This window comes from Bombus vosnesenskii, unplaced genomic scaffold (genome assembly GCF_011952255.1).
Source record: "Bombus vosnesenskii isolate JDL3184/JDL3185 unplaced genomic scaffold, Bvos_JDL3184-5_v1.1 scf7180000013265, whole genome shotgun sequence".
Lineage (NCBI taxonomy): Eukaryota > Metazoa > Arthropoda > Insecta > Hymenoptera > Apidae > Bombus > Bombus vosnesenskii.
In genome coordinates this window covers 3,482,545-3,509,117 of record NW_022882925.1, presented here as the reverse complement: position 1 = coordinate 3,509,117, position 26,573 = coordinate 3,482,545, and the positions used below count along the sequence as shown (strand labels likewise).

The 26,573-nt window shown below is 37.8% G+C and overlaps 1 protein-coding gene across 4 annotated transcripts in view; it reads right to left on the bottom strand.

Moving 5' to 3' along the window:
• Positions 1-26,573, bottom strand: part of LOC117243233 — a 185,605-nt gene that overhangs the window by 128,649 nt on the left and 30,383 nt on the right. For all 4 annotated transcript variants that reach the window (XM_033510522.1, XM_033510525.1, XM_033510524.1 and 1 more), the window contains one exon: positions 13,899-14,035. In XM_033510522.1, the coding sequence (XP_033366413.1) occupies positions 13,899-14,035 (137 nt within the window). The remainder of the gene's footprint in view (positions 1-13,898; positions 14,036-26,573) is intronic.

Sequence of the window (26,573 nt, the reverse complement as noted above, 5' to 3'; positions counted from 1 at the left end):
AGCTTGAAAGATCATTCGAGATCCATCACGAGACGCGACGTGATCTCTCGCTTGCTGTTACGTTCTCGACGATACCAGTGAGAGAAAAAAAGAGAAAAGAAAGCAATTTACAGAAAGCGAGAAGCCGGTGTAAAGGTTAAGAATAATTGTGAGAAAATAAATTCAACTCGGCTGGCAGAGTTGAAAGAATGGCGCGGGTCTCGCTGATACACGACACAGACTGAGATCATCAATCAGAATCTTTATCTCTATCGGGAGTCTCATTGTCCGAGAAGATAGGAACTCCGAAAGAATCTTTCTTGCCTGAAGTAACTACGCTCCATCAACTTCGTTTCCCGCACAATGACCCGATGAAATTTCGACGAGGGAAAAAAGAGAAGGAAAGAAACACGAAAGAGAGAAAGAGAACGAATTCATGGGAAATTGCGAGTTTAACGAACCCAAAAATAAAAACTGAGATTTTGATTTTTCTGTGAGGGGACGAGGGTAATCACGAGCTTCGAATAGACTTTTTTCCGCTGTCCTGCGACACTGACGATCCTGCGACAACGACGATTAGGGTTAGACCGTCTCGCCGGTAATCTCGAGAAAAAGCGGAGCGAACCGAGCAGCCGGCAATTCATTTTTTGCCATTTCCTCTAAGGGGGACGCGTCTTTCAGAAATACGCTGCGTTAAAAATAATCACGCGGCATTAACAATGTACAGCGAACGTCGCGCCATTGTCACATCACGAAATATTATGGCAGTAATGAGACTTTCGCGCGGCGAGGAAAAAGCTCACGGCTGCCGCGAATCGACTGCATCCGTGCAACGGAAAGAATTTAACGTCGCCACTAAAAAATATATGAAGTTTCTTCGTGAAGTACGAAGGAATGTCAAAGAAGGAATAAGAACCGAAGTTGGAGCTTGCTTCGCTTTTAAACGCGTGTCGAATTACGAATACGATTTCTTTACGCAGTGCTGTGGATTTGAAGAAGGAATAAAAAATATACGCAGCGCGTGGAATTTCTAACTTTGTTTCGTTTTCGATGAAACTTGAGAGAACCCAGGAACACGAACAAGAATATAAGGTTTCTTTCTTGGTGGGAACACGGTGAAAATGTACGAATGCTGGACGAAATAAAAAATTGTAAAATTCGTTACACTGCACTTTTGGTGTACGCGTCTTGGTTTCGAGAAAATTGCGAAAGAATAGCAGGATGAACTGCGCCGCGAATATCACGTTCGGATATGCTTTGCGGGTTTTATTTTCCGACGTTCGCTGGGACAAACATCTAACGTTTGACGAAAACCATTATACGAAACGTCTTTGTATTATCTCCAGCATCCGCAGCAGTTTCGCCTTCTTGTGAAAAATGAGGAAGCTCTGCTGGAAGGTAAAGGCCACGAACCAATTCAACCGAGTCTTTGTACCAGTCGTTCTTTTTTCCTCTTTTCGTGTTTCTTTTCCGACGAGACAACGTGCTCGATTTGCTCCTGTATCGATCCTTCGTAAGGTATCGACCTTTTCTAAAAGCGACACCGAGACGAGAAGAAAATGTCAAATCATTCCATAAGTAACGTTGTGTCCACACACGTACGTTAAAAAGATCAAAAAATTGAGAAACCTAGAACGTTTAGTAGATTCATTCATAGATAATGTATTATCTGTCCTTCTTTTTCAAATTATTTTTCGCCTTTTTCTACCATTTTTCAATCGCAAAAATGATTAGTGCTCTCGATGGAAAATTCAGTGACCACTTTCACGGGGTTGACTTTTGTGTTGCAGTTTCGATGAGCGATTTGCTATCGCGTTGAATTTTCTATTAAATTCTTTATAGCTTTTTAAATTTCAGCTTGCTAACTTTTCTATTCTTTTTAGCCTCGAAATAAACGAAAATCTGTCAGTGCTCGGAAAATACGGTGAACAATAATTCCCAATTAACTTTAAACATTTCATCGAATATCTTTCACGTGACTGACTTTCATCAACAGTTTTTATATTAATCTTCATTGATCTATTAAAATGATTCTATAGCAATTTGCAATTATTAGCCGTAAATTTAATTCATTTCGATGTTATCTTGGAAATTCAAACAGGCGAAATAAACGACGATGTTACCTATGGAATAATCTAATCCTACGGCGAGCGTACAAACAATATTTATGAATTAGCATTGGCGTGCCGCGTTCGTAAATTAAAGTTTCATTCCGGTAAAGTAAAATAAATAGGTCAAAAATGTATTCCGCATTTATTCAATGGGAGAGAAATCCGCGTCATAAATATCATCAATTTCTATTTGCCTCGGGCAACTTTCGATTTAATTTGTCCGGCTCGTTGGAGTTAAATAATCGTACAGGATAAATGCTAACGAATTTCTCTCGTCTAACTCGGGAATAAAGTAACTTACACAATTAGCAACGAACGTTGGATCATTATGCGTACGTTTTCTTTTATTAAATTATTTATTTAATTCTCGCGGGACGTATAATCTTACGCAATCGTCGATTAATCTTGCGAAATGGAAGGATGAAAAAGATTGAAAACTTTTAGCGAAGAAGCACGATAAAACTATGCCTTTTCCATGAATGTGAGCAAAACTTTACCGAAGATCGAGTGGCAGGAGAAATTCGAACTGACGTGTGTCTACGTTCATGTATGTATATATGTATACGAAGCTATCAAAAGTATTAGATTAAAACACGAAAAGCCTGACACAAGATCGAATAAATTGCAAGTATTCGGTATGAAAAAATTTTCGTGACACCTGTCAGAGAAGCGAGAAGCAGACATCGAACAAAATTTTCGGTTCGCTTTCAAGCTGATGCAAATCTGAAAAATCGATTTCCCATTCTCATGGAAAGCATAATCGAAATCGGATATTTCCCGAGACAGGCTTGCATTATCCTTATCAAACGAAAAACAAACGTATTATACTTTCAAAATATGGGATCTTTATTTAACGATCGGAATAATCAGAGTCCATTTTCTTCGATATTAAGATATACAGGGTGTCCCGGTACCGACAAGATGGTGATTCCACGCGAGAAAAGAAACAAAATTGTTCTGCGCGTGATGCTTGGTTTTCGAGAAGATCGAGAAATTCGAAAATTTGTCAAGTGTGATGGAATTTGCCTAATTTAGATAGAAGCGTACAATTAATAGCAAATTATCCTACGATTGAAAATACGTGAAAAATGTAGAGTAAGATTTTTTTCATAGACTACTTCGTTAATTTTTTATTCGTTTTCACGCGCCGAATAATTTACTCGTACCTCACACATAGTCGATAATGAGCCAAATTTACATAGCAATCTAATTTGCAAAGTCAGCTTTCTCTTCAAAAAAATCTCTTTCCATATAGATTCATCGGCTCCTCGGTTTACTATCAATTCTGGGACACCTCGTATATATACATCAACCTAATGCCCCTTCGTAGTCGATTCAATTATTTCCTTTCTTTTTGAGATTTAATTATTTTTATACCATAATCGAACGAACTAGTTTAAATTTTTAATGTTTCACTAGATAGAAATTTTGTAAATGTCCGGGCAATATATACATTATGTACTATTACAAGCTTTGATGCAACATCTTCTCTTGTAATTTCTGCTCGAACCCTGGAATTAACAGGAACAAAGGTGAGTACTAATGTTTTCCCTTCCCTCCCCCCTGCTCTTTTCTTCTTTTCCGTCACTTTTTTTCGCTCCCCTTTGCTTCATTTCTTTCTCCCATTCCTTTCCTTTCTTTTACTCATCCCGATTCACCTCTGCTTTTTCTTATCCTTTCTCCCCCCCCCCCCTTCCTTTTCCTTTCTACCTTGAATCTTCATTTTCGCTCTTTTCTCTTCTTTTTTTTCACTTTTTATAAAAATTAGTAGACTTACATAGCGAATATATATATCATGCGAATTCTTCCACTCTCTTTTTCTTCTTTCTTCATTCCTATCTCTGCCTATCCTGCTTTCCTATCTTTTCTCCTCCCTTTTTTCCTCTCCCCTTCGCTTATGTATCCTTTTTATAAAAATGACATTTTTACACTATATGAAAGTACTTTCTTTTTTCATATGTACTATAAATATTGGAATACCAATATTTGTCTACCCTTCCGAGAAAAAAGGAAAAATAAGCAGGACTCGGATTAGTCTGGCGTGATACGACCGTGAAAATCCGTAAATACCGAAAACTACCCTCGTGCGAGTGAAAAAGACTCTTAACATTCGTCCCAAAACTGCTGTCTATTTTCTCCAATCCTATTCATCGGAGAGAACACAGACCTGTAGAATCGATACTCGAGAATAGTTTTTTATTTGCCAGGGGTAAACCGTGACAGACGCGAAACAGGTTCGTCGTGCACAGCAAAGCCGAGCTTATTTCCAATTTCATGAATCGCGGCGAGTCGCTCCCTTCGAATGAAACTATCCCAAGAAATTCTCTCGCATGGTCGCTCTAGTTTCAGATAAAGGCGATCCACGAGTCAAACGAAACGAGCATACACACACATCGTGTAAAACGTGATGATTGAGCCGAAATTTTCACGGTATTAAATCGCGTATCCGGTTATCATAAACCACGCTGCCATAGATTTTGAACAATATCGTTCGGAATTATTGGAAACGAATGGCTCTGAATATTTCGAATCGCGCATCTTCGACCGACAGTCAGCGGTTTTCACGCACCAGCGCAGAGCCATTCTTTCCCGCGTTATTCTTCGCCTGATTTCATATCCTCCAGAGCCGCGTTAGGCAAATTTTTATTCGCGTAACAGAGTAAAAATCCTCGTTCTTACTCCTTGACGGAATTTCGCTCGGCTCTAACGAATAAATATGCAATCAGTTAGGAATGTACTCGAGCAAAGAATTATCCGCCTAAGAGACACTTATTGGAATCGGAATTTATTCTAAAAATGTATTTTACTTTGTATCGTATCGACGATGAAAAATATATTCTTCGTCGTCCAACGGTCGTAATATCCATTTTTCGCGATCGTCTTACTCCTCGAACGTTAAATCAGAAAATTTAACAGATAATAGCTACGAATATCTCGGTCGAGCATTTATTCAAAACAACTCGAATTATGGCCAACTCTGCTTCAGAGTTCAGGGTCTGCCCTCTTGTTAACTTGAACTTCCCATTTATAAAGAACACGGAGAATCACAGAATAACGTTCTATTATCGAGAAACATCGAATTTTACGAATACGACAAACCATTTACGTGATGGCACTTCGCGGAATTCGTAATCGGCTTTCCGATCGAGAAATCGACTTGGGAATTACACACCTCGCGAATGATCGTATCGGCAAGTAATAATAATATCGTTTCTGGTTTCGAGATAACGCGAACTTATACCTTACGTTTTCATTTTTCCATCATTTTTAATGGTTAACCACGCGTACGTACATTGGTTTTCACATGGAGGTCAGATTGCCGATATCGGATTCAGAATATCTAAACTATGAACGTTCTTATTGCTATGAAAAATTCAAATATGCTGAAACGTGTGCAGGATATGTCATCAGCTGTAGTAAAAGTCTTCCACGAATATCTACGACAGTCATTTCTACTGACTATTTGCACGGTGGAGTTTCGTTTATGCGAAATGATTTTTACTGATAATTATTTGAACTGGTAATAACCGAGTTACACGTTTAGAAGTTACAACAATGATACGATTTTTAATTATACGAACGCGTATGCAGGAATCGTACGTGCTCGTGTGTTTCGTCTAACGAATGAAAATTGTGTCATCAAAAAGATAAATTATACTGTATAAGGTTTTTTGTTTGTAAGATTTTTTTATGTTTGTAAGATTTTTAGGGTTCGTACGAATACGTGACGAATTCTCTCTATTTCTAAGGATTTACGTTTAATGTATTTTATAATTAATACGACGATGTAAGAACGTTTTGTTAACGATTTGCCATTATTAATGGCACTGTTATATACGACACTATTTTAAAAAGATCAGTGTGTGTTTGTTTTCTAAGCTGACATGTAATTTAATGCAATTTATGTTCAAGTGTTCGTTCAGCCTCGGATATCCCAGCGTCTTTCTTTTATCGAAACTCGTAGCAGCAACCGATAGGGGTAGCAAGCCGGCCTCTATTATCCGAACTTATCGGTTATCCGAAATATTTTATCCGACTGGTTCGGATAAACTAACAACTACCGTATGTTTCTAAATACGTTGGGATTAAAGCAACAATATGTCGAAAATAAATAAGTACGTGTAATTATTCGTGTGTCTTGATAAAAGTAAATAAGATTATCAGAAAGATTTGTATGTTTTCAATAGATTGCGAAAACAGAAGATCTCGTAACAGTAAAACTAACTTGTTTCTCGTTAAGGGGACTAAAAATTTGTTTTCCTTTATACGAGGGTCGTGCAGAAAGTAATATTCGTTTTGACGTAACAACAATAGAAATACATTTTAAAGGGATTTCTTTGTTTGTAGCTTCCTATGTATATAGCCAGATATTTTCCAATAAAACCAACGCCTCTATTTGACCGCTTATCGTAACGCGAAACGAGTTTCTGTCTACCTTTCACATAGACTTGAGCCGCGAGTTCGCACGACCATCGTTTCACAAATCGTTTCAATTTTAAATCGTCGTTTCCCGCGAAGTGTTATCCACCCAAGAACTCTTGCAGTTTTCCAAAGAAGAAAAAATCCAGCAATCCGAATCGATCGCTGCTAATGAAATCGCGGACACGTTTGTTCGGGTCCTGCGGAACGAGGAATGAGCGACCAGAAAGATTACGATCAAATACGAGTTTCTCGGCCAGATTATTCAATTCCCGTATCCATCGTCTTACAAATGATGCCAGCCATAATCTTGTTATCGTAAATTCCCGTAATTCGACGATGAATCCCTTTTGGACGAACGTTTTCGGCATACGAAAAGCGTAAAAGGACGAAAGATCTCGCTTTGTCATCGGCGAGATTTTCAATTCGCACCGTCATTTTAAACGAATGAAGCTTCAACGATATTAATTATCTAAACGCGAAATTTGGCATAATTTATCTCGACACACGAACGAAGTTGCACGATCTTTTAAACGAGTATTACTTTCTGGACGATCCCGGTATATTAAATAGTATTACTCCTCTATGGATTAAAAAATAAGAGCTGTATAAAAAATCGTACGGTTTCATCCTGCGATAGCGCGAATTAGTCCTTCCAAGTCTGGTACCGACTTTCCTTCGATTAAATGCATTAACGACAGACGAAGAATCACGTCGAAATTCCAACGAAGACGACCAGACTATAATTTACTTAACACTCTCTTTTTTCCTCATCTGACAAAGTGCTTGCGGAACTGCGAGGAGACGATCGCTATTCGGGTTAATTAGTAATCGGGGCCATGACGTCGTTTAGAGAGGATGGGAATAAAGTAGCGACGTGGATATGCGCGTCACGGAATTTCCATGTTTTCTTTCCCAGTAGAGAGGTGGACGAATGTTCCTCCATTGCGAACGAAATGGCTACAACTGCTTTTTTCCATTACAATTACAGTGAACAGTTAGTTAAATTCCGTCACTTGTTAGAGTTAAAGATAAATGTAAATTAAGAGAAAAACCAGAACGATTTTTTATATATGGAAATTCTGAGAATTTTCTCTGGTTTGCATCAGTATTCAGCGGAGTACATCCTAGTTGATGCAAAGCTAATAAAAGAAGTGCAGTAGCTTGCAGACAAGGAAAGTTTCTTGGTAAATATCACGAGATCTTTTCCTTGAAGCCTTTGTACGGTTCTCTTGAAAGTGGTGGAAACTCTGTACGAATTACGATAGAATTTCCCAACAATTTATTGCACGGCTGCATCCTGCACCCGTTCTAATTCTAGCAAATCTTCTTCAACTTGATACTCTGATATATACCTTTGGTGTAAAATTATACTGGATTTTATATTAAGATTTATACTTGTAGTATAAAGGTACACGAGAGCCCATGTGTTCCAGTGACTGTGAAAATGATTTCTAAGTCAGATATTTTTCACGCAAAAATTCTTGCATATTAAATGTTGTAATGTAGATTGATGTAATATAAAATGAATTAAAAATGCAACTTCTTTAAAGTTTAGACGTATACCAGTTTCATCATTATCAGCAGAAATAAAGATTTATGGTACAAGAATAAAAGTTCCAAGTTTGGTTAGAAAGATAATGGACATTTTTAATGGAAACTCGAGATTTAAGCTTATAAGGACACGACAGGATTTAAGCTTTTACTGCAAGATAATCAAGAACTAAAACTTCCAATTAGAAGGATATGAGAATTAACAGAATGAAAATGACTCCTATCAAATCTAACCAGAATTGCTGCTACTAATTCTACAAAACCTCTGCCAATTTAACATGCACTCGGACAGGATTTAAACTTTTACTGCAAGATAATCAAAAACTAAAACATTCAATTAGAAATATATAAAAATTAACAGAAGGAAAATGATTGTTATAAAACCTGACCAGAATTGCTGCTACTAATTCTACGAAACCTCTGTCGATTTAACATGCACTCGGACAGGACTTAAACTTTCACTGCGAGATAATGAAGTACTCAAACTTCCAATTAGAAATATATAAAAATTAACAGAAGGAAAATGATTTTTATAAAACCTAACCAGAATTGCTGCTACTAATTCTACAAAACCTCTGTCGATTTAACATGCACTCGGACAGGACTTAAACTTTCACTGCGAGATAATGAAAACTCAAACTTCAATTAGAAATATATAAAAATTAACAGAAGGAAAATGATTGTTATAAAACCTAACCAGAATTGCTGCTACTAATTCTACAAAACCTCTGTCGATTTAACATGCACTCGGACAGGACTTAAACTTTCACTGCGAGATAATGAAGTACTCAAACTTCCAATTAGAAATATATAAAAATTAACAGAAGGAAAATGATTTTTATAAAACCTAACCAGAATTGCTGCTACTAATTCTACAAAACCTCTGTCGATTTAACATGCACTCGGACAGGACTTAAACTTTCACTGCGAGATAATGAAGTACTCAAACTTCCAATTAGAAATATATAAAAATTAACAGAAGGAAAATGATTTTTATAAAACCTAACCAGAATTGCTGCTACTAATTCTACAAAACCTCTGTCGATTTAACATGCACTCGGACAGGATTTAAACTTTTACTGCAAGATAATCAAAAACTAAAACATTCAATTAGAAAGACATAAATATTATCAGAACGTAAATGACTCCTATCAAATCTAACCAGAATTGCTGCTACTAATTCTACAAAACCTCTGTCGATTTAACATGCACTCGGACAGGACTTAAACTTTCACTGCGAGATAATGAAGAACTCAAACTTGCAATTAGAAATATATAAAAATTAACAGAAGGAAAATGATTGTTATAAAACCTGACCAAAATTGCTGCTACTAATTCTACGAAACCTCCGTCGATTTAACATGCACTCGGACAGGATTTAAACTTTTACTGCAAGATAATCAAAAACTAAAACATTCAATTAGAAATATATAAAAATTAACAGAAGGAAAATGATTGTTATAAAACCTGACCAGAATTGCTGCTACTAATTCTACGAAACCTCTGTCGATTTAACATGCACTCGGACAGGACTTAAACTTTCACTGCGAGATAATGAAGAACTTAAACTTCCAATTAGAAATATATAAAAATTAACAGAAGGAAAATGATTGTTATAAAACCTGACCAAAATTGCTGCTACTAATTCTACGAAACCTGTGTCGATTAACTACGATACCCGACATACATATTTATATCTTCATTTGGGAACAGCGACAGCGTCAACTTTCGACTTGGGAGATGCGAATATTCGATCTATATCATCAGTTCGCTTAACATATTTTCCATCCGATGTGCCAATTTCAGAATCGCGTCTGCCATAGCACGCGGTGCGATTACATCGGTGCGCCTCGATCTAAAATGTCCGTGGTTATCAAAATTCACGACAGCCACTTACATCGAACGCGAATCGACGTGGGAGAGCGTGGAATTTTCGAGCGAATCTAACAGCAAAAGCTTGGCAACCGATTGAAACGGTTCGTTGGTACCTGATGCTGATTAAATTTCGAAGTTTAGATTAGCACGAAGGTACAAAGCCGACGTTGCTACTCTCCGTAGCTAACGTACATTTGCATGTTTGACTGAGAACCGCAGACTAACCATGCCGCTTCAGGTTACTTCAATTATCGGGCAAACTTTCGCAAAATTTCCAACCGATTATGCCATTCGTTCGACGTGTAGAATCAACGTTTGTTGTTAATTGTAACGATCACGTTAGTTACTGTACCCTAACATTCATCGTCGAAGTGATCAATAAATTAAATGCGACAGAAAAAGACATCCGCTAATCGTTTTTCGCTGTCATTTTTTACGCCCAATGCCGAATCAGTCCGTTTTCTCGAATTTTTCACGAAGGTTTAGAAGATTCGCTATCCATTTAGTACATAATGCTGTAACACGTTAATTGTAAAAATTGTGAGAACAACAGGTACAAATTACTTCGAACATCAAGACTATGAATTTTTTCCTGATATTCGTCATTGAAAAGTAAAGTGAATTCGAGGATAGAAAGAGAAGCGTGGAAACAGTTTATCGTTGCTTCTGCGACGAGTTTCAATCCTTCGCAATATTTCATAAAAACACGAAATTCTCTCGCCAATTTGATTTACTCGGCGCGCGAAAAGAATATCAAAATATCAGGTATACGATTGATTAAAAAATACCTGAACTACGAATATTACTGTGATATTCGCTATCAAAATGAGTAAATTGTCTTTCCATCAGAGCCATTTTCATCGACGAATGATAAACTAAATTCTGCAACTTCGCGTAGGAATCGCGTTGCGTTTCGATCTTCACAGGGAACCGGAAAATAAAGGAAATAGCAAGAAACTAGGTCGATTTATGCGGTTTTTCCTATTCGTATTCAAACGCGAGCAAGCTACGCGATCGTGCGTATTCATTTAATTAAAGTAAAGTTCCTGGACAGAATGGCCCTCGAATTACAGCAGAGACGCGAAATGTTTGCCAAGTCTTTGCGCGCACGTCTGTAGACCCGGTTCATGAATATTCAGAATGCTGCGACCAAGAATTATTAATATCACGAACAAACAGAAAATGTCAGGCTTTCGAAGAGCCTCTACTGTTTGGTAATTTTATAGAAGGGGGCGAGAATTCGGCGAGTTAGCGGCGTGAATAATGGAACCCAAAATTTGGCCGAACCTCGTTTCAAAAACGAGCAGCTTCTTGTTAAAGTATCACTCGCTCTGTGATCAAGCGTCTTGTAACGAACGCACACAGCAATCGCTAATTTTCAGAGCAACGCGTCGGGCTTTAACAGCGTGTAATCAAATCTGTACTACCGAGTTATCCCTATGGGATTAGATAACCCGGTACGGTGTAAGACAGAAGCCAAGAATGTAGAGAGCATTCGACAGCGCGCGCAGCAAATACTATATCTTCTATCTTGTCATCCGCACAAGCAGCGCTCCACGATTATTCATCGAGCAAAATTCTAGCATACGTCTGATACTGAAATTTACACAGATCACCTGACACCTAACTGTATCTAATTTACTTAATTAAAGCGGCGTCAGAATTTCATGAGCTATACACTACATACAAAGCAGAATGCACCATAGAACACATATGTATACATACATGTACGTACGTATAAGCCACACGCACGAACAGGATAATATGTATGAGGAAAATGCCAGAAGAATATTCTATTTTGTACTGGAGCAAAGATACGGATAATCAACGTTTAAAGCAATGGTTAAAATACAGTTTTGTAAATTGTCTGAAGAATTTTAAATGGACCACTGTGAAATAAAAATAATCCACGGTCGAAGTAACAGCGTAAATGTAATTTTAGAAAGCGTGTGAAGACTTTTAACGTACGAATCGTCACCCGTATGAAATAAAAATAATCGATAACCAAAGTAATAGGCAAAACAGAATTTTGGAAAGCGTCTGATGATTTTGACGGATGAATCGTCGTCCTTATAAATCTTGACGGAACATGGTGCAAAAATACTAACGCAAGGATGAACGGCTTACGGCGAATTAGGGAGTCATGCGAGTTTACAAGCTCATTAAGATTTCCTATCGAGAGTAGTTGGGAATTAGTTGACGACTACGTAGTTCCCTTTGACAGTCGATAAGCACGAGATAATTGAAACGAACATATTGCACCCTTATGCAAACCTCTCGCCAAGGGACGTTTTCGAGAACTTCGCTACTCTGATCAATTACCGGATAACGATTCGCTATTACGCTCATCGATGAAAGCAACAGCAGACTTTTGCACGTAACGAACGAACGAACGCGTTTCGTTGCTATATAGTTCTGCACAATCGCTCGATCTATACTTTTCTAACTTTATTTCTGTTTTATTATAGATTTGTTATTTCGTAAAATACTTTATAACGTGATATACCGAATAGAACACTAAACCTAATTAGTACGATAAATATTGTAAAATAAAAGAAGAAATATTGTATCGTAAAAAGTTTCTGAGCGGTATATGAAACTTCTAAGAAGAATAATAGTAACGCTAAACCTAATAATTAATATCAAATAAATACTAAACAAAACACTAGGTAAACAGTAAATTTTAAAAGCCGAATAAATATTTAAACCTAATTTCCGATACAAAATAAATACTAAATAAAATTTATTACAATCTCTTATTATAAACCAATAGGTTTTTTAATATGTATCAGGCAGGAAACCCTGGATATCTACATGCCGAGAAGATTTCGTTTCGTTTCGTTTCTTTACCGTTTCGTTCGAAACTCTTCAAACTTAGTGAATCCGCGTATTATTTTACGTTCCATTGGACAGCATTTCTTCGCGAAAAAAAAAAGATAAAAAAACAACAAGGCAAAATCTCCTCGGCTAACTAGCCGCCGGTTACCGCGAAACTTTCCTTCGCTTCGTCCGCTACTTCCCTACGCGGTATCATCCAACTTTCAAGAAAACGACACCCCATTTCACCGCCCACACGATTCTCCACCACCATTTTGCCACGCCGCCAATGTGATTCAGCTTTTCATGGTAACTTCTTCGGTACGGCCGTACCAGCAGGTAACTCCGGTGTACAACTGCGACGAGACAAAGCGAATTGTCTCATAAATAATTCTCGAGGCAAGAACAGCTTTTCCGGAAACTGGCCGAACTCGAATTGATTTTCGTCCAGAGACGGACTATTACAGAAAGAACGTGTAATAAAACGGAACCGGACGTTAGAGGGTTGCGGAGGATCGATTAAACTGGATGTTGCGCTTTGTTTCAGTTTCTTCTCCCGATGGCTCCTCTTTCCTTTTATCGAAATTTCTCCGAAAATTCAAGAGAGAACTTTACGTGGTCGATTAAATTAAAAAACGCGCCGTTTTATTTCCCGCGATCTCTCGTTCCTTGCGAAATACCTGGGAAATTTTTGTACGGTAGATTGAATTAAATTTGGCTTTTTAACTTTTCTCTCGTGATTCCTAGTTTTCCTTTTTTTTTTTAATCAAAATATCTCGTATCTGGAAGAGAATTTCCAATTATGAATATCAAGTTGAATAATTTGCATTTTTACTTCTCCCTTCTTGTTCGTTCTATCGAATGTTTTCATAAAATTTTTACAGTCCCGAATTTTATGCAATCGTCTAAATTAATTTGCTATCCTTACTTTCATCTTATAATCCATTATCTCGTTCTAACGAAATTTCTTTCAAATTTTCAAGAAGAATACTGCGAGCTTCCTCGCTTTTTCCTTTCTCTTATTGAAAAATTTAATTCTCCAATCACGCGCTGTCGTCTTGTTCGCACGTTCCCGTTCTCGGATCATAATATTTTGCTGAAACAATTAGAAAGCCATAGACGAAATGAAAATAAAGCACTCGCCTTTTCTCCTTTCGCTGTTGCTTCTTCTTCTTGAAGGCTTTCTTCACCCGCAAAAGCAGAAAAGCGGCGCGATCGATGGTCAGGCCCGGTGAAGCCTTGTCGCCGCTCGACATCCTGCGTCCTAGTCCTCCCAACACCTGCCCAAAATCAGAGAATCCTTCTTTTAATAGTCGTCAAGGATTATCCATCCGCGAGACAATTAGCAACGAAAGAAAGAAAGAGGTCGATTTGTCGAGCCTATCGTTATTCTGCCAATTTCACGGGTTCAATTCCAAGAATTTAAACCATCGAAGCAATCGCTCCTCTTTAAAATTAAGATATCGTGGTAATAGCAGCTACAGTTAACGTTTACGTTATTTCAAGATGATACTAAGTCTGAGAGGAAATAATATCGCCATTTCCTTCGCTTATATTCTTTTCACTTTTACAAAGTAAACGAACGAATAGAAGGAAATGAAATAGATCCTCCTCGTTACTTTAATCCACGATCCTTCGTATTAACTCGTTCCGTTTGTCTTCTAATCATGATCGCGCCATGGTTCACAGCTCACCTGCTAATCACGCGCCGCTCCGTTTTATCGAAATCACTTTAGAGCACGCTATGGCTCGCGATCATTATGCAAACATTACCTAATCTTCGATGTGAACGCGAAAATGTTCTTTTAAATAATGATTTCTTCCAAGTTAGTTAATTGTTTCTGACGAGTATACTCGTCACGAAGAAATGGCAATATTTTGTATCACGACGAGCCCTGTTAGTAATAAAATAAAAAAATGAAAAAATGAAATGTCATTTCGTTACATCATTCTATATTATAACAGCTGTGTTTCACGAGCATACTCGTCGTTGTTTATTTTTCGCGACACGCTACCGAAATTCGAAAAATTTCAGTAAGCGCAGTTACGTAATCAATTTGATCTGTGAACGGTTTAATTATCAACAATTTCCTCGAATCACTTCTGATAAACTTTTAATAGAACGCACCAGGGATTAACGTAGACAATATACATTCACAAGGAATGTTTAAACTTTGAAACTACCGTGTTCCGTCGTTGCCCCGCGATCTTTACGCAAACAAAACCTGAAGGAAATGTTCTCAGTTCGGAAACATTGATGCCTAAACAGGGAAACAATTCTCAGGGCGTTCCTTTAATTATTTCGGTGAAACTTTTAATAAAATATAGCCAGAATTATCGTGGAAAATATATCGGAAATTCACAAAGAGTTTTCCAACTGCAATGTTTTTCCATTGCATCGCGTTGCGAAAAAAAGAAAAAGGAACAAAGTGAATCGGAAAAAGACACAAAGCGGTCGAATTTTAAGAGAAATGACAAAACGTATCTGAATTGAACACACGGCGAAAAGAAGCGTTTTCGAAGTGTTGGGAAAATATTTTTTGAAGTGAGAAAGTAATTACGCGGTTTCCCGACCAAGCCCGGATCAAACTCATTTCCATTTATTCGTTTTCACGTCAACCGCATTACATGTCTCGCCGGCTGGGTGCCTGTTGTATTTTAATGAAACGTTCAAACGAATTACACGTATTCTGGCGTTTCGTCGTTGTACAAAATTTCATCGCCGTGTTTCTCTTAATTAGCAGGAATACACCGTCTAGCGAAATATTACGGTGGCGCGTACGAAACGTCGCTTTTTTAAACTTTCAAATTAACACGAGGAAACCATACCATAAATTTTGCCCGTTGCTCGATCGTTAGAAGCTGCGCCAGTCGTACGTCATGAAGAAACATGGAAATAAAATGGTTAAAATTTCGTGCTTTGTAGTCATGGATTATTTGTGACTCGTAAAGAGACTTTCAAAAATGTATCGAGAGTATGAATTGAATAATTGAAAGAGCGTGCGTAGGATAATCGGTTCGTGGAATGCAAGATCGATAATTTTCTATCGGAGGACAAGTCATGAGAAAGAACAACGACGACGTTCCATGCGAGACTTAACTGTAAACAATAAGAGAGATGATATCTCGAACGCAAATAGGAAAAGTAAAGACGATAAACAAACATGAACAAAAATTAATAGAAGCTTCGTACCGAGCGAAGATAATAACAGTCAAAACGAATTGAAATAGGAAAATTATGGATTACAACACGAAACTCTTATCGTTTCTTCGCTCTTCCAAACACTGGGACAATCTTTTGTAACGATCAAATTGGATTAGAATAATAAGATTATAAACGAAGTATTCAAAGAATTTTTTAGCTAATGACTGAAACTAAAAAATTATAAGAGTACACGGAATTATACGAGAATTATTTTAACCCTCCACTGATATCGTTATATCATAGATGACCGTAACGCTTTAGGTCAGGATGTTTAATTAAATTTGTACTCTGTATTTAGCGGTGACGACCACTAATAATCTCTGTCGCGTGATATACGGAATACAAAATTCAATTGAATATTCTACGTAAATATATTAGGTATGATCATTGAGAGTTAATTATACACGCATACACGATATTCCAAAGGATCCATACGCGTGTTTAAAGCGTTTTACCGAAATATACGGCATTTTATATGCACCAGTTTAACGCATTACCAGCAGAACAATTGTCGTGACGGATCAGCAAAGTGATCCGGTTTCTCCGCATCCTAGTTCGATCAGGTCTTTAAATCCTCCCCTTGCAGACGTCGATTAATCCCTCTATCAACCGTGAACACCGATAACGGTTCGTAAACCTAGCGTAAACCTTGGCTCGAAGACAATACTCTCTGTTCAGCTTGTCTGCCATAAGAAGAATAGATTTCTCGCCTGAAAAAATCCACTGTTCGTCAGATTGAACGGCGATGGACGCAACAGTATTTGGAAGAAAATAATCAAAAAACTTGCATTCGTTACGAGCGCAACTTTATCCGATGTGAAACGTTATTTTAGATTACGATCGCTGGACTTTAGGATCGAAAGGGGATTTACGTAAATTCACATTTTTACGAACACGAGTAAAACAGCCGGGTCCGCGCAGAGATCCCCGTTTCATTTGCATAATATACGCGTCCTATGTACTTAAACGTTTTTAAAATTCATCCATAAAACACATAAAAGTGCAAAGTCTAGCGGCCATTATCCTGTGAAATCGTAAATAACGGAAGTTGGATTCTCAGCTTGGTATCAGGGTTTTAGGTCATCAACGTTTACCAAGAGGCTTTTTACTGCCGAAATGTTATTTATGGCTTTACCGACCACGATATATTTTCGCTGACGGGTCTGTGCAAATGGCCCCTCGCGAGAAACGCTTGTCATTTTATACAATACGAACCGAATATAAAACATTCGACGCGTAAAACAATGTCGATGAGACGCGGCACCGTTGGCAAAAATGATGCTGATTTATTATTAAAACCGTGGCACGTGTGATTTACGCTGCACGGCCGCCGATCAATTTTCGTCCATTCCGCTCGAATATAAACGAGACGCGCGAAATGAACGCCGAGACGCTTTTAGCATATCCTCCACCCTTGACCGTTTCCTCCTCTTTCCCCATTCAGGCTGAAATCACTTCCGGCCTCTTACAGCTAGAGGAGAAAGTCATCCAGTGCCGAGCAAAGCTAGTTCTCGCTTCTAACGTTAAATATTAACAGTGTAAATATTCTTACTCGCATAAAGAAATAAATAAAACTGTCATGTGTATGATATTTCGCGGGCATGTTGTTTACCAAGGCTTTTATTTTAGTCGGTGCAATTAAAAGCATTAGTATGTAAAAAATTGTTTTTACAACTTCTTTCTCAGCTAATTAAGTATAATTCCGTTCGTGGATGTAAATTTTAAACAAAAACGTTCCAGCGTAATCTTTAAATATCGTTTGACTAACATATCTCCTTTGTACGTCTTTAACGTCCTTTTACAAATACTTTTACTAACATTCTTTTAACTAATATCACAAACTACTGACTAGATAATTAGGCGATAAGTAGCGAATAATGAACACTTAAATTCAATCTTAGAACAATAATTATCCTTCGTTATACAATTATTCTTTTAACTATAAATTCTAGAATTTGGATTTCACCGTCTTTGGTCCTAGTTATAGCAAAAAGGAAGAAGACGCTTCTTCGGAACAGATTCGAAAAAGAGAAATAAACCGGTCGGATCAATCTACAAGAGATTGGTAGATTTTTTTCGCAAGTAACGGCCATTCGACGTACACTAGTCAAGATCGGAGGTTATTTCGTTGAACGTATTAACGTGGGTGTGACAATCTGGCGATGTAACTAGCGAAGAATCTGCAGCTTCTATGGTAATGGAATTAAAGGGGCACGGTCGACTGCGTTAATTCCAGGAAATAGATGGATCACCAAAGCAATATGCCACGAGGATTTGTTCGCGGCAGGCTTGTTAGTGGATCGATCGGATTATCGATCGACGAGGGTCGTTTAGATCGCGTGGCCGATTCCAAACGATCTCCACGATGGGAAACCGAAATACCGCGACAAGAGCTGTTATCACCTGTATACACTGCGAAATATTCCAACTATTGACGTTCTCTTACGTTGCGAAATCCTTCGTTAATCGAGTTTGCTTGCTTGATTCCCGAACGTTGTTATGTGAAATGCCAGGAGAAATGATTACCTATTATTGGCTAATATTCTATCCTCCGTTTTCTTTTCTAGTTCTTTTTTCTTCGCTGATTTTAACCAGCTTAGCTGTTTCTGACGAGTATACTCGTCACGAAGAGATGACAATATTTTGTTTTTTAACCAATATACTTGACGTGCGTAAAAAGTAGTTACAATTTGCTGTTTAAGTCACAAGTTAGTAATTGCAGTAATAAAATTAAAGAACAGTCGTTTCGTTACAACTTGATTCTATATTATAACAGCCATACATATTCTGTGTTTAACGAGTATACTCGTCATCGTTTACCTTCTGCGATACGTTTTAAGTACACACTTTACAAAGAAGTCGCAGCAGCCAACGGTTTAATAAAGGACTAAGTAAATCGAAATGTTTCTCCTTATCGCGTGATAAGATCTTCTATCGTGCTCATAGTTTGCCATAATCTAGCTTCGATATTTTCAACCTCTTTTCATGCTTGTTCTTATACATGTTTTTTATACTTCAATTAAACGATATGTAAATCGCTTGATACTTGTTTTTCAACGATCTTCTACGTTAACGTTCAATGATACTGTTACGTATCACTTTGAGAATTGGATTAAATTTGATTAAAATATAGACCGGATTATAATCCTCTTAATTCGTCCTTACGTTGAATTCAAGATTCGGTTGAGAAACTAGTTGCGAGGTTCAACGTTCCTTACATTCTTATCTTCGATAAAAATAAAGCGGCGTAAAGGCGAAGTGTTAGGTTCTCACGCTAATGGAACTATTCTCGTTTGGAGGCTGCAAGATAGAGATAGAGGCATTTGGAGATCTACTTCGGGATTTGAACCCGGATATTCTTCCCAACGATGCCATTCGCCTTTCCTATCGAGATCTCATTCGAGCTATGCGTTCACCGTTCCCCTGTACATTTTCGTCTTGTGTCAATCCACTGTTTCTATGTGTGTGTGTGTGTGTGTATGGAAGCTTCCATCCAGATCTCGTGTAAAATCTTTTACCACCAAAAGCCTGGTTCATGGGTCAAACTAGGACGGCTGAAAATTCCCCAGAATCATCCCACGATTCTACAAACTTTTCTCACTTTCTTTTCTTTCCACCATTTTTGCCACTTATTCTTCATTTCAGATATTTAATTTCTACTTAATCATCCCTTCATTCCAACTGACTTTCCCTTCTCTTGCTTCTGACGTCTTCTATTTATTCTTAATTTTCATACTAGTAAATAAATAAATATCAATAAAAATAAATGCAAGTTTTAGTCTTCAATATTTTATAATATCAAATTCTCCAAAGTTATCCTTCGATTGCAAAAGTTCTCCCTGTTTGTGTCTTTTTCTTTCTTTCATTCATCCATAACGCGCGCGTCAACCTTTAATTCTTCATGGTTTATCACATGCAAATCTGAGAATTTACTCCCCGAGTTTACTTCCAGCTTTCTTCGTTCCTTTCGTTTACCTATGCTTCGATCGTCAATCCTGAAATTTGCATGTTCTACGACACGTACTTTCCATGAATCATCCGCCAATTCCATAAGCATCCTCTATCATCTTCTTCCCTTCTATCGTTCCGCCTATTTACTCTTTAGTACCAGTCTCCAATTTCTCATACCTTATTATCTACATGCAACTCTAAATAACAACTTCCTGATTCCACAACTTTCTCCCTTTCTTCTCCCCTTTCTTTCGTTTATCCTTGATTCGATCGTCAATCTTCGACTTTGCATGTTCCACGACACGTATTTTCCATGGTTCGCCCCTGAAATCCGAAATCCTCCCCCATATCTTCTTTCCTTCTATCGTTCTGTCCACTTATTCTCTGGCGACGATCTCCAACTTTTCATACTTTATCACATGCAACTCTAAGAAATTACTTCCTGATTCCATAACTTTCCTCCTTTTCTTTCTCTTTCTTTCATTTATCTTTGATTCGATCGTCGATCTTCAATCTTGCACGTTGCACAACACAACATTTCCACGAATCGTCCCTCAATTTCGTACGTTCATATTTTCTTCCTTTCCATCGTTCTGCCCATTTATTCTTTAACGTCGATCTTCAATTTCTCCCTGTTTATTATCTACACGCAACTCTAAGGACTCGCTTCCTGACTCCCAAACTTCCCTCATTTCGTCTTCCAATCTCTCGTTTGTAATTAATTCGATCGTCGGTCATTTCAATTTTGCATGTTCCGCAACATGTAATTTCCACGAATCGTTTCTCGAATGCATTTCTTTCCTCCTTCTCTGCCTCTTATCTCCCCCATTTATTTTTGGCTGGAACGTCAACCTTCGATTTCTCATGTTCTATAATCGGCCCCATTTTCTAATTAATTAATAAACGAGAAAGAAAAAGCCGATTGTAAACAACGATGACCATTGATCGTCCGAAGGCTGATAGAGCAATGAAAAATTCATTTTCTTAGAGTGGAATTAGCAGTCGCGTTACTTCTGCCCGCCATCCAGTGCATTATGCATCCGACTATACGACACGCAACTGACCAGCCGGCCAGGCAGTTTGTTTTATTCCTGAAAAATCCTATTTGCAAACACGACGAGGCTGACGTGCCTGGTTTTCTTAAAGGGACAACATGCTTCGTTATTTTCCAGTGGTATGGGCAGAAAACGCCACGTCGAATATAACAATTGTTTTATCCCAAGACTTTAGAAAATTCGTGAAACAACTTAATCACAGAATTACGATAATATTGACTTTCTGACTAAAATAAGATTAATACACACTGACGAAGTTACAGAATAATTTTACGATTTGAGAGATAATTACGATAAAATTGACTTTCACGGATTAATCGGCAATGGCAAAGTCGTCGTTGATTAATTCTTTCTTTATTTTCCATGTCATTTTCACAATTCTTTCGCTTTCAAAAAATCTGCAAAGTCTCTCCGATACTTTCTCAAGCCTCTATTACACGTTGTAAAAGCAACATTTTTTTTTTACAGATTTTTCAGGACAAATGGGAATTCGCTTGGTAGATTTCACGAGTGAAATTTCATCACTCGCCGCGTAAACGACTCAGGTTGCGGATGTGTTGAGTCACGCAACTCTCACATTCCGCACACAGAAGCTTCCAAAAACGACGTAGAATGCTAAACAGTTAAAAATCCCTGGTGAAATTTTAGGTACCTGATTGCAACGTTTGAGAGACTTCTCCTCCACTTGATTTCCATTAGTTTCTACTCACAAAGGATGCACAATGTGTAGCAAAGTTCTGTGTTAGTTCAACAGTATCGTATGGGATGCAACAGTAAATTGAACGACACAGCCGAGAGAAGTAAGTTAGCGTGGCGTAACTAACACGTACGGTTAAACGTGTACTACATTACGAAGACGAAGAAGGTACGCTTCAGAGATCAATAAGATCGGCAAAAAAGAAAGAAATGCTAATTAACATCGTTCTGTACCATCGTTGTTCTATTTAACATTATCCATTCTCCTCCGCGAACATTTCGAGAGGAAACTTTATTCGTTGCTGATGAATTTCCACGAACGTGAATATCGAAACGATGTAAAATAATATTTGCATCGGAACACGCAATATTCCTTTTACAGTTCATATTTCTGTTATTCGTAAGGAATTTTAATCGCTATCGTTCTGATCCAAACTTCCTTTTTCTTTTTTCTTCCATTTGACAATACATATCGCTCGCAAATATTGGAAAATTACAAAAAGATCTAACCCAAAACGTCAAATTTCCAGGAAGATGAAAATTAATAACCGGAAGAGAAAGGAAGCGGAGTAATTTCTGTATCGAAACACACACACACACGCGCGTATTGCCCTCAACGTCCGGGATATTTTCCATCGACAAATATAACTGGTTTATTCAAGCAGAGTAAACGAACGAATCTTTTTTCCAAAAACTAATTCTCAATGGAAAAAAAAAAACTTTCTTTCGCTTGGTAAAATCAGCGCTCGTTCGAATCATCGATCTTTAGATCGCCACGGATTCGTCCGGTATATTTAATTATCGTTTCGTTTGCCTTCAGGAGAACTGGCGATTTTATTTACGCTGTGCGCTGCGCTGGAACAGAAACGGGTGAAAAAAATCCGCGCATTGTTGAAAGAACCGTAATCGAAACTGTCAAACTTGACCAAACATCAGCCAAAATGCTAGCGAAAATCTAAATAGCTTAATCAAATTAGACGACGCCCACACTGAAAGTTTTCGTCCCGTGCGTGCAACGTTTATACGAAAAATCTGGAACGTTGTTCGAAACGCTGGCATATTAAAGAAGTTGAGAGAAATTTGTTCGCAGCTGCACGTATCGCGGTAGAAAGTTTCGATTACGACGAATGTCGTTCGAGAGCTCGGTTATAGAATTCAAGTTTTTACTAGTGTTCTTTGTTGAAAAAGTCCCGTAACCCTGATCTGTTCGACGAAAGGTGAGATTACCCTTCATAAGGCGAATCCTTGAAAGAAACTCGAAGGCCCGTAGAACCGTGGGTATCTCTGAACCGCTTTAAGCCCGAACACTCGAGTAATTGGTATTTACATAGTTCAAAGAAACGGAGATCGATCTTGGAGAAGTTTCGCAATATTCTTTTATTCTTCTAGGTCGAACGACAGCCTTGACGAATTACGAATATTACAGATTACGAAGAATGTTCAAAGGATATGCAAATATTACAGTGTACGATGAAAGAAATATCGTGCAACGACGAGTATAAAGCACGGAATGAGCAATATTTTACGGAATCGTCGACATTATGAGAGAGATGTACAGTATCAAATATTAGTTAGAGTGGAAGCCGATGACGTTGGAAACGAAGAGTCACGGATGTCCGTAACAACGGAACAGCTTGGACTTGTCTCCTTTATTAATTAGTATCCGACGAATAGTACAAGTTGCAGCGTAACGAAGCTCTCGCTTTGTGCAAGCTGTCCCAGCAGATAGCCTTCGTGTAAATTGTAACTAATTCCAACTATTCCTAGAGACGAAACTTCCCATCCATGTGAAAAGAAACGTAAAAGGTAGGAGGAGTGATTGACCTCGATCAGACGAGCTCGTTCCAGTTATTATCGAGCTTCGATCAAACTGCTACAAATTACTGCGAAGTTTCGAATACGAAATCAAAGGAAACGCGGCTTTACCGAAACGCGCGTTCGCCTTTAGTGTGCGTTAAATTACTCGAAATTGAGTTCCATGTGCGAATGAAATTGATAATTGGCGTTTTCCCTTTTTCTTCTTTTTCTTTTACGGATATGATTTTTATGAATTTTTCATCAAAACTTGGAAGTTCGAATATGCGCAGAATGCACATAACGCGTGAAAGTATATATGGAACACAGAAAATGTAATATTTGTTATGATTAGGGCTGCGGATTTTTATCGATATGCGTAATCAAATAGCGATTTGTTTTGTTTATTAGATATCATAACAAGCACTCTACTCTGCATATGTTACATAGTTTCGCAAATCGCGTGCATCCTATGCGTCCTCGCGACTCTAAACTTCCTATAGAAGTAAAAATCTTATTAGGTTTGCTTGTTATATTTAGTACGTAAAATCAATTTCTCTTTAGATTCCATTTTTTTTAATTATTATTATCATTGTATTCATAACGATATAAATTTTCATAGATGTCTGCACTCTATTTACGAAACTATATTTTATTGTGTGTTACGTGCGATGTATCGTAATGCGGTGAAACTATATTTTGGATGTGTTGTTGTGCAACGTATCGCAATACAATGAAATTACATATTGGACGTGTTATGTGCAATGTATCGTAATGCAATGAAATTACATTTTTCACGTGTTACGTGCGCTAGATCGTGCAGTCTCTTTTTGGTTTTAGGAAACGTTATTTCTATCGGTTGCATCAAGAAGGCGAAGTAAAAAGCTATCGCATCTCGAAATTGCTTAGCTTTCGAGGAAACATGACCCGGATAATCCGCACTTCGGCTGCAGATGAACGTAATAACGTGTATGTTATAGCTTATGTGGCGATGGAATAAGGCGCAATTGAGATTTATGGCAGCGAGCTGAATCATGATAGTAATTTATATGACATTAATTACTGTGCAAGTAGATCATCGAACAGTTTCTGGAAGTGAAATTCTTGGGAACGCTAACGTTGAAGCCATTGACGAGTGAAGTATGACATTTCTATCGAAAGAAATCAGAAGAAGAAATGCGAAGGAAAACAAATATATACAATACAAAGGAAGAAACAAAATTTTATCTGTACGTGTGAACAAAAATCACTCAAATATACAGAAACGTGGTATAGCAAATTTGTCAAATTTCTATGAAAACTTATAAACCGATCGTTTTATCCACTCGAGTAATTCTGACGTTAACACAGTTGTTGTAACATTTTCAGTTGGATTTTTCTTTTACTCAAACAGAAATCTACAATATTTATAACTCGTGATCGAGTATCGTGTATTAGAAATGTGTGAAAACAGCAGGATACTTAAAACTATAGAATATGAAAGAAGCACACAAGATTTTGGCAAAGACCTGATCAAACATGTCCCAGAAATATCTACTCGATTTATGCAAAACGGGTAAAACTGAACGTCGTATGAAACTGTGAATCACTCCTGTTTATTAAGTTGCTTTCTGTTATTAATTTTTGTTATCTTTTCTATTTTTCTATCGTATTATCGTATTTTAATATGACTAGATATGACGTTTAACAAATTTCCTGCAAGTGTCGTAAAAAAATTTAACATATTTTTCAAAGCTGTGGCGACATACCGACAGAAAGTGAAATTACAACTTTAAGAGATTAAACGGATAACGCTTTCCACGGTTGATGAACAGGATTAACTCAAACTTCTCGACTTTTCGCTTACGTCGCTTTAATACTCCGTTAATTCTTGCTTCGAGCCTCGTCCTGGAATTCTTTGCAGTTCAGTCGGGAGGAAAGTCGATCGAAGCATCGAAGATGAATTTTATCGAGCTGCCGATCGATAGAAGAACAGTGATTAATGTGACCCAATACCGTGCATCGCGTCCACATAACTCGACTGGTGCGCAAGAATTCTAAAATTAGCGATGAACCGTCTTTGTCCTTCGTTAATTTTATTGGATCGAACGATCCTCCTTTTTTCGGGGCAGAAATTATTTTCTCTCGCAAAATCCATGGCAATGATAAATACCGACGAAAATAAAGCTCGAGACAACACGACATAGCCGCGCGAGATTAAAATGGAAAAACGCTTCCGGCAGTAGATTCGAAGTATTTGCAATCCGTTGTTTGCTCTTTAAAACGCGAAAAAGTCTCTCGACGCTGGAAACAGATCGGCCACTGCATACGAATTTGTGGAATCGCGAGCCTCGTTCATTTACCTCGCGCAATATACTTTGATTCTCGCTGGTTATATGAACATCTACATATACCAACCTATAACTCTCCAACTTCATCGAATATCCGTCCTAAACTAACATTCCAACTTTAATCCCTTACATCTTTATTCATGCAGCTTCGTGTCTCGTTTTATCGCAACTTGAGCACCTAACAACCATCTTCTCTTTATCCGCTAAACGACTTGCTTCTACTTTTTTGCTCCAATTACGCTCCGCTGCTTTAAAATATTAATAATTACAAATTTATACAGAGAGAGAGAGAGGGGGGGGAAATATTTTGAAATATATGTTCTTTAATTCAGAAACCGCTGCAATGAGCAATGAATTAATAACGAGCAAGAATTCTACGATAAAGGCGTCCAATATTTAATGAATTAAACGCAAGCAAATGGTATGTTTCGTATATCTTGCTCAACAACTTTATCAGCTCGTTATCTTTAATTTGCCCGAGGATGATTAAATTTCCTCTGTATTTTTGCCATGTCTGTCTACAATATTTTTTCTCCGTGGGATTAATCGAGTTAAGTCGCGCCTGAAAATTAGTTTACGAGGCACGATCATCTGCTGGATAATACGTACCCTCTTTTGAAACAGTCGCGGTGAATTTCCAAGGAAATTATCAGTTTCGAACGGCGAGAGGATACGCTATTAGATCCATTTCCCTGTAAAATACCAAACGATAACGACGCCTTGTGTCGAGTTACTGTAATTAACTCGCGTGCGTGGTCCAATTTTGCATCTCGATGAGCCCAAACTC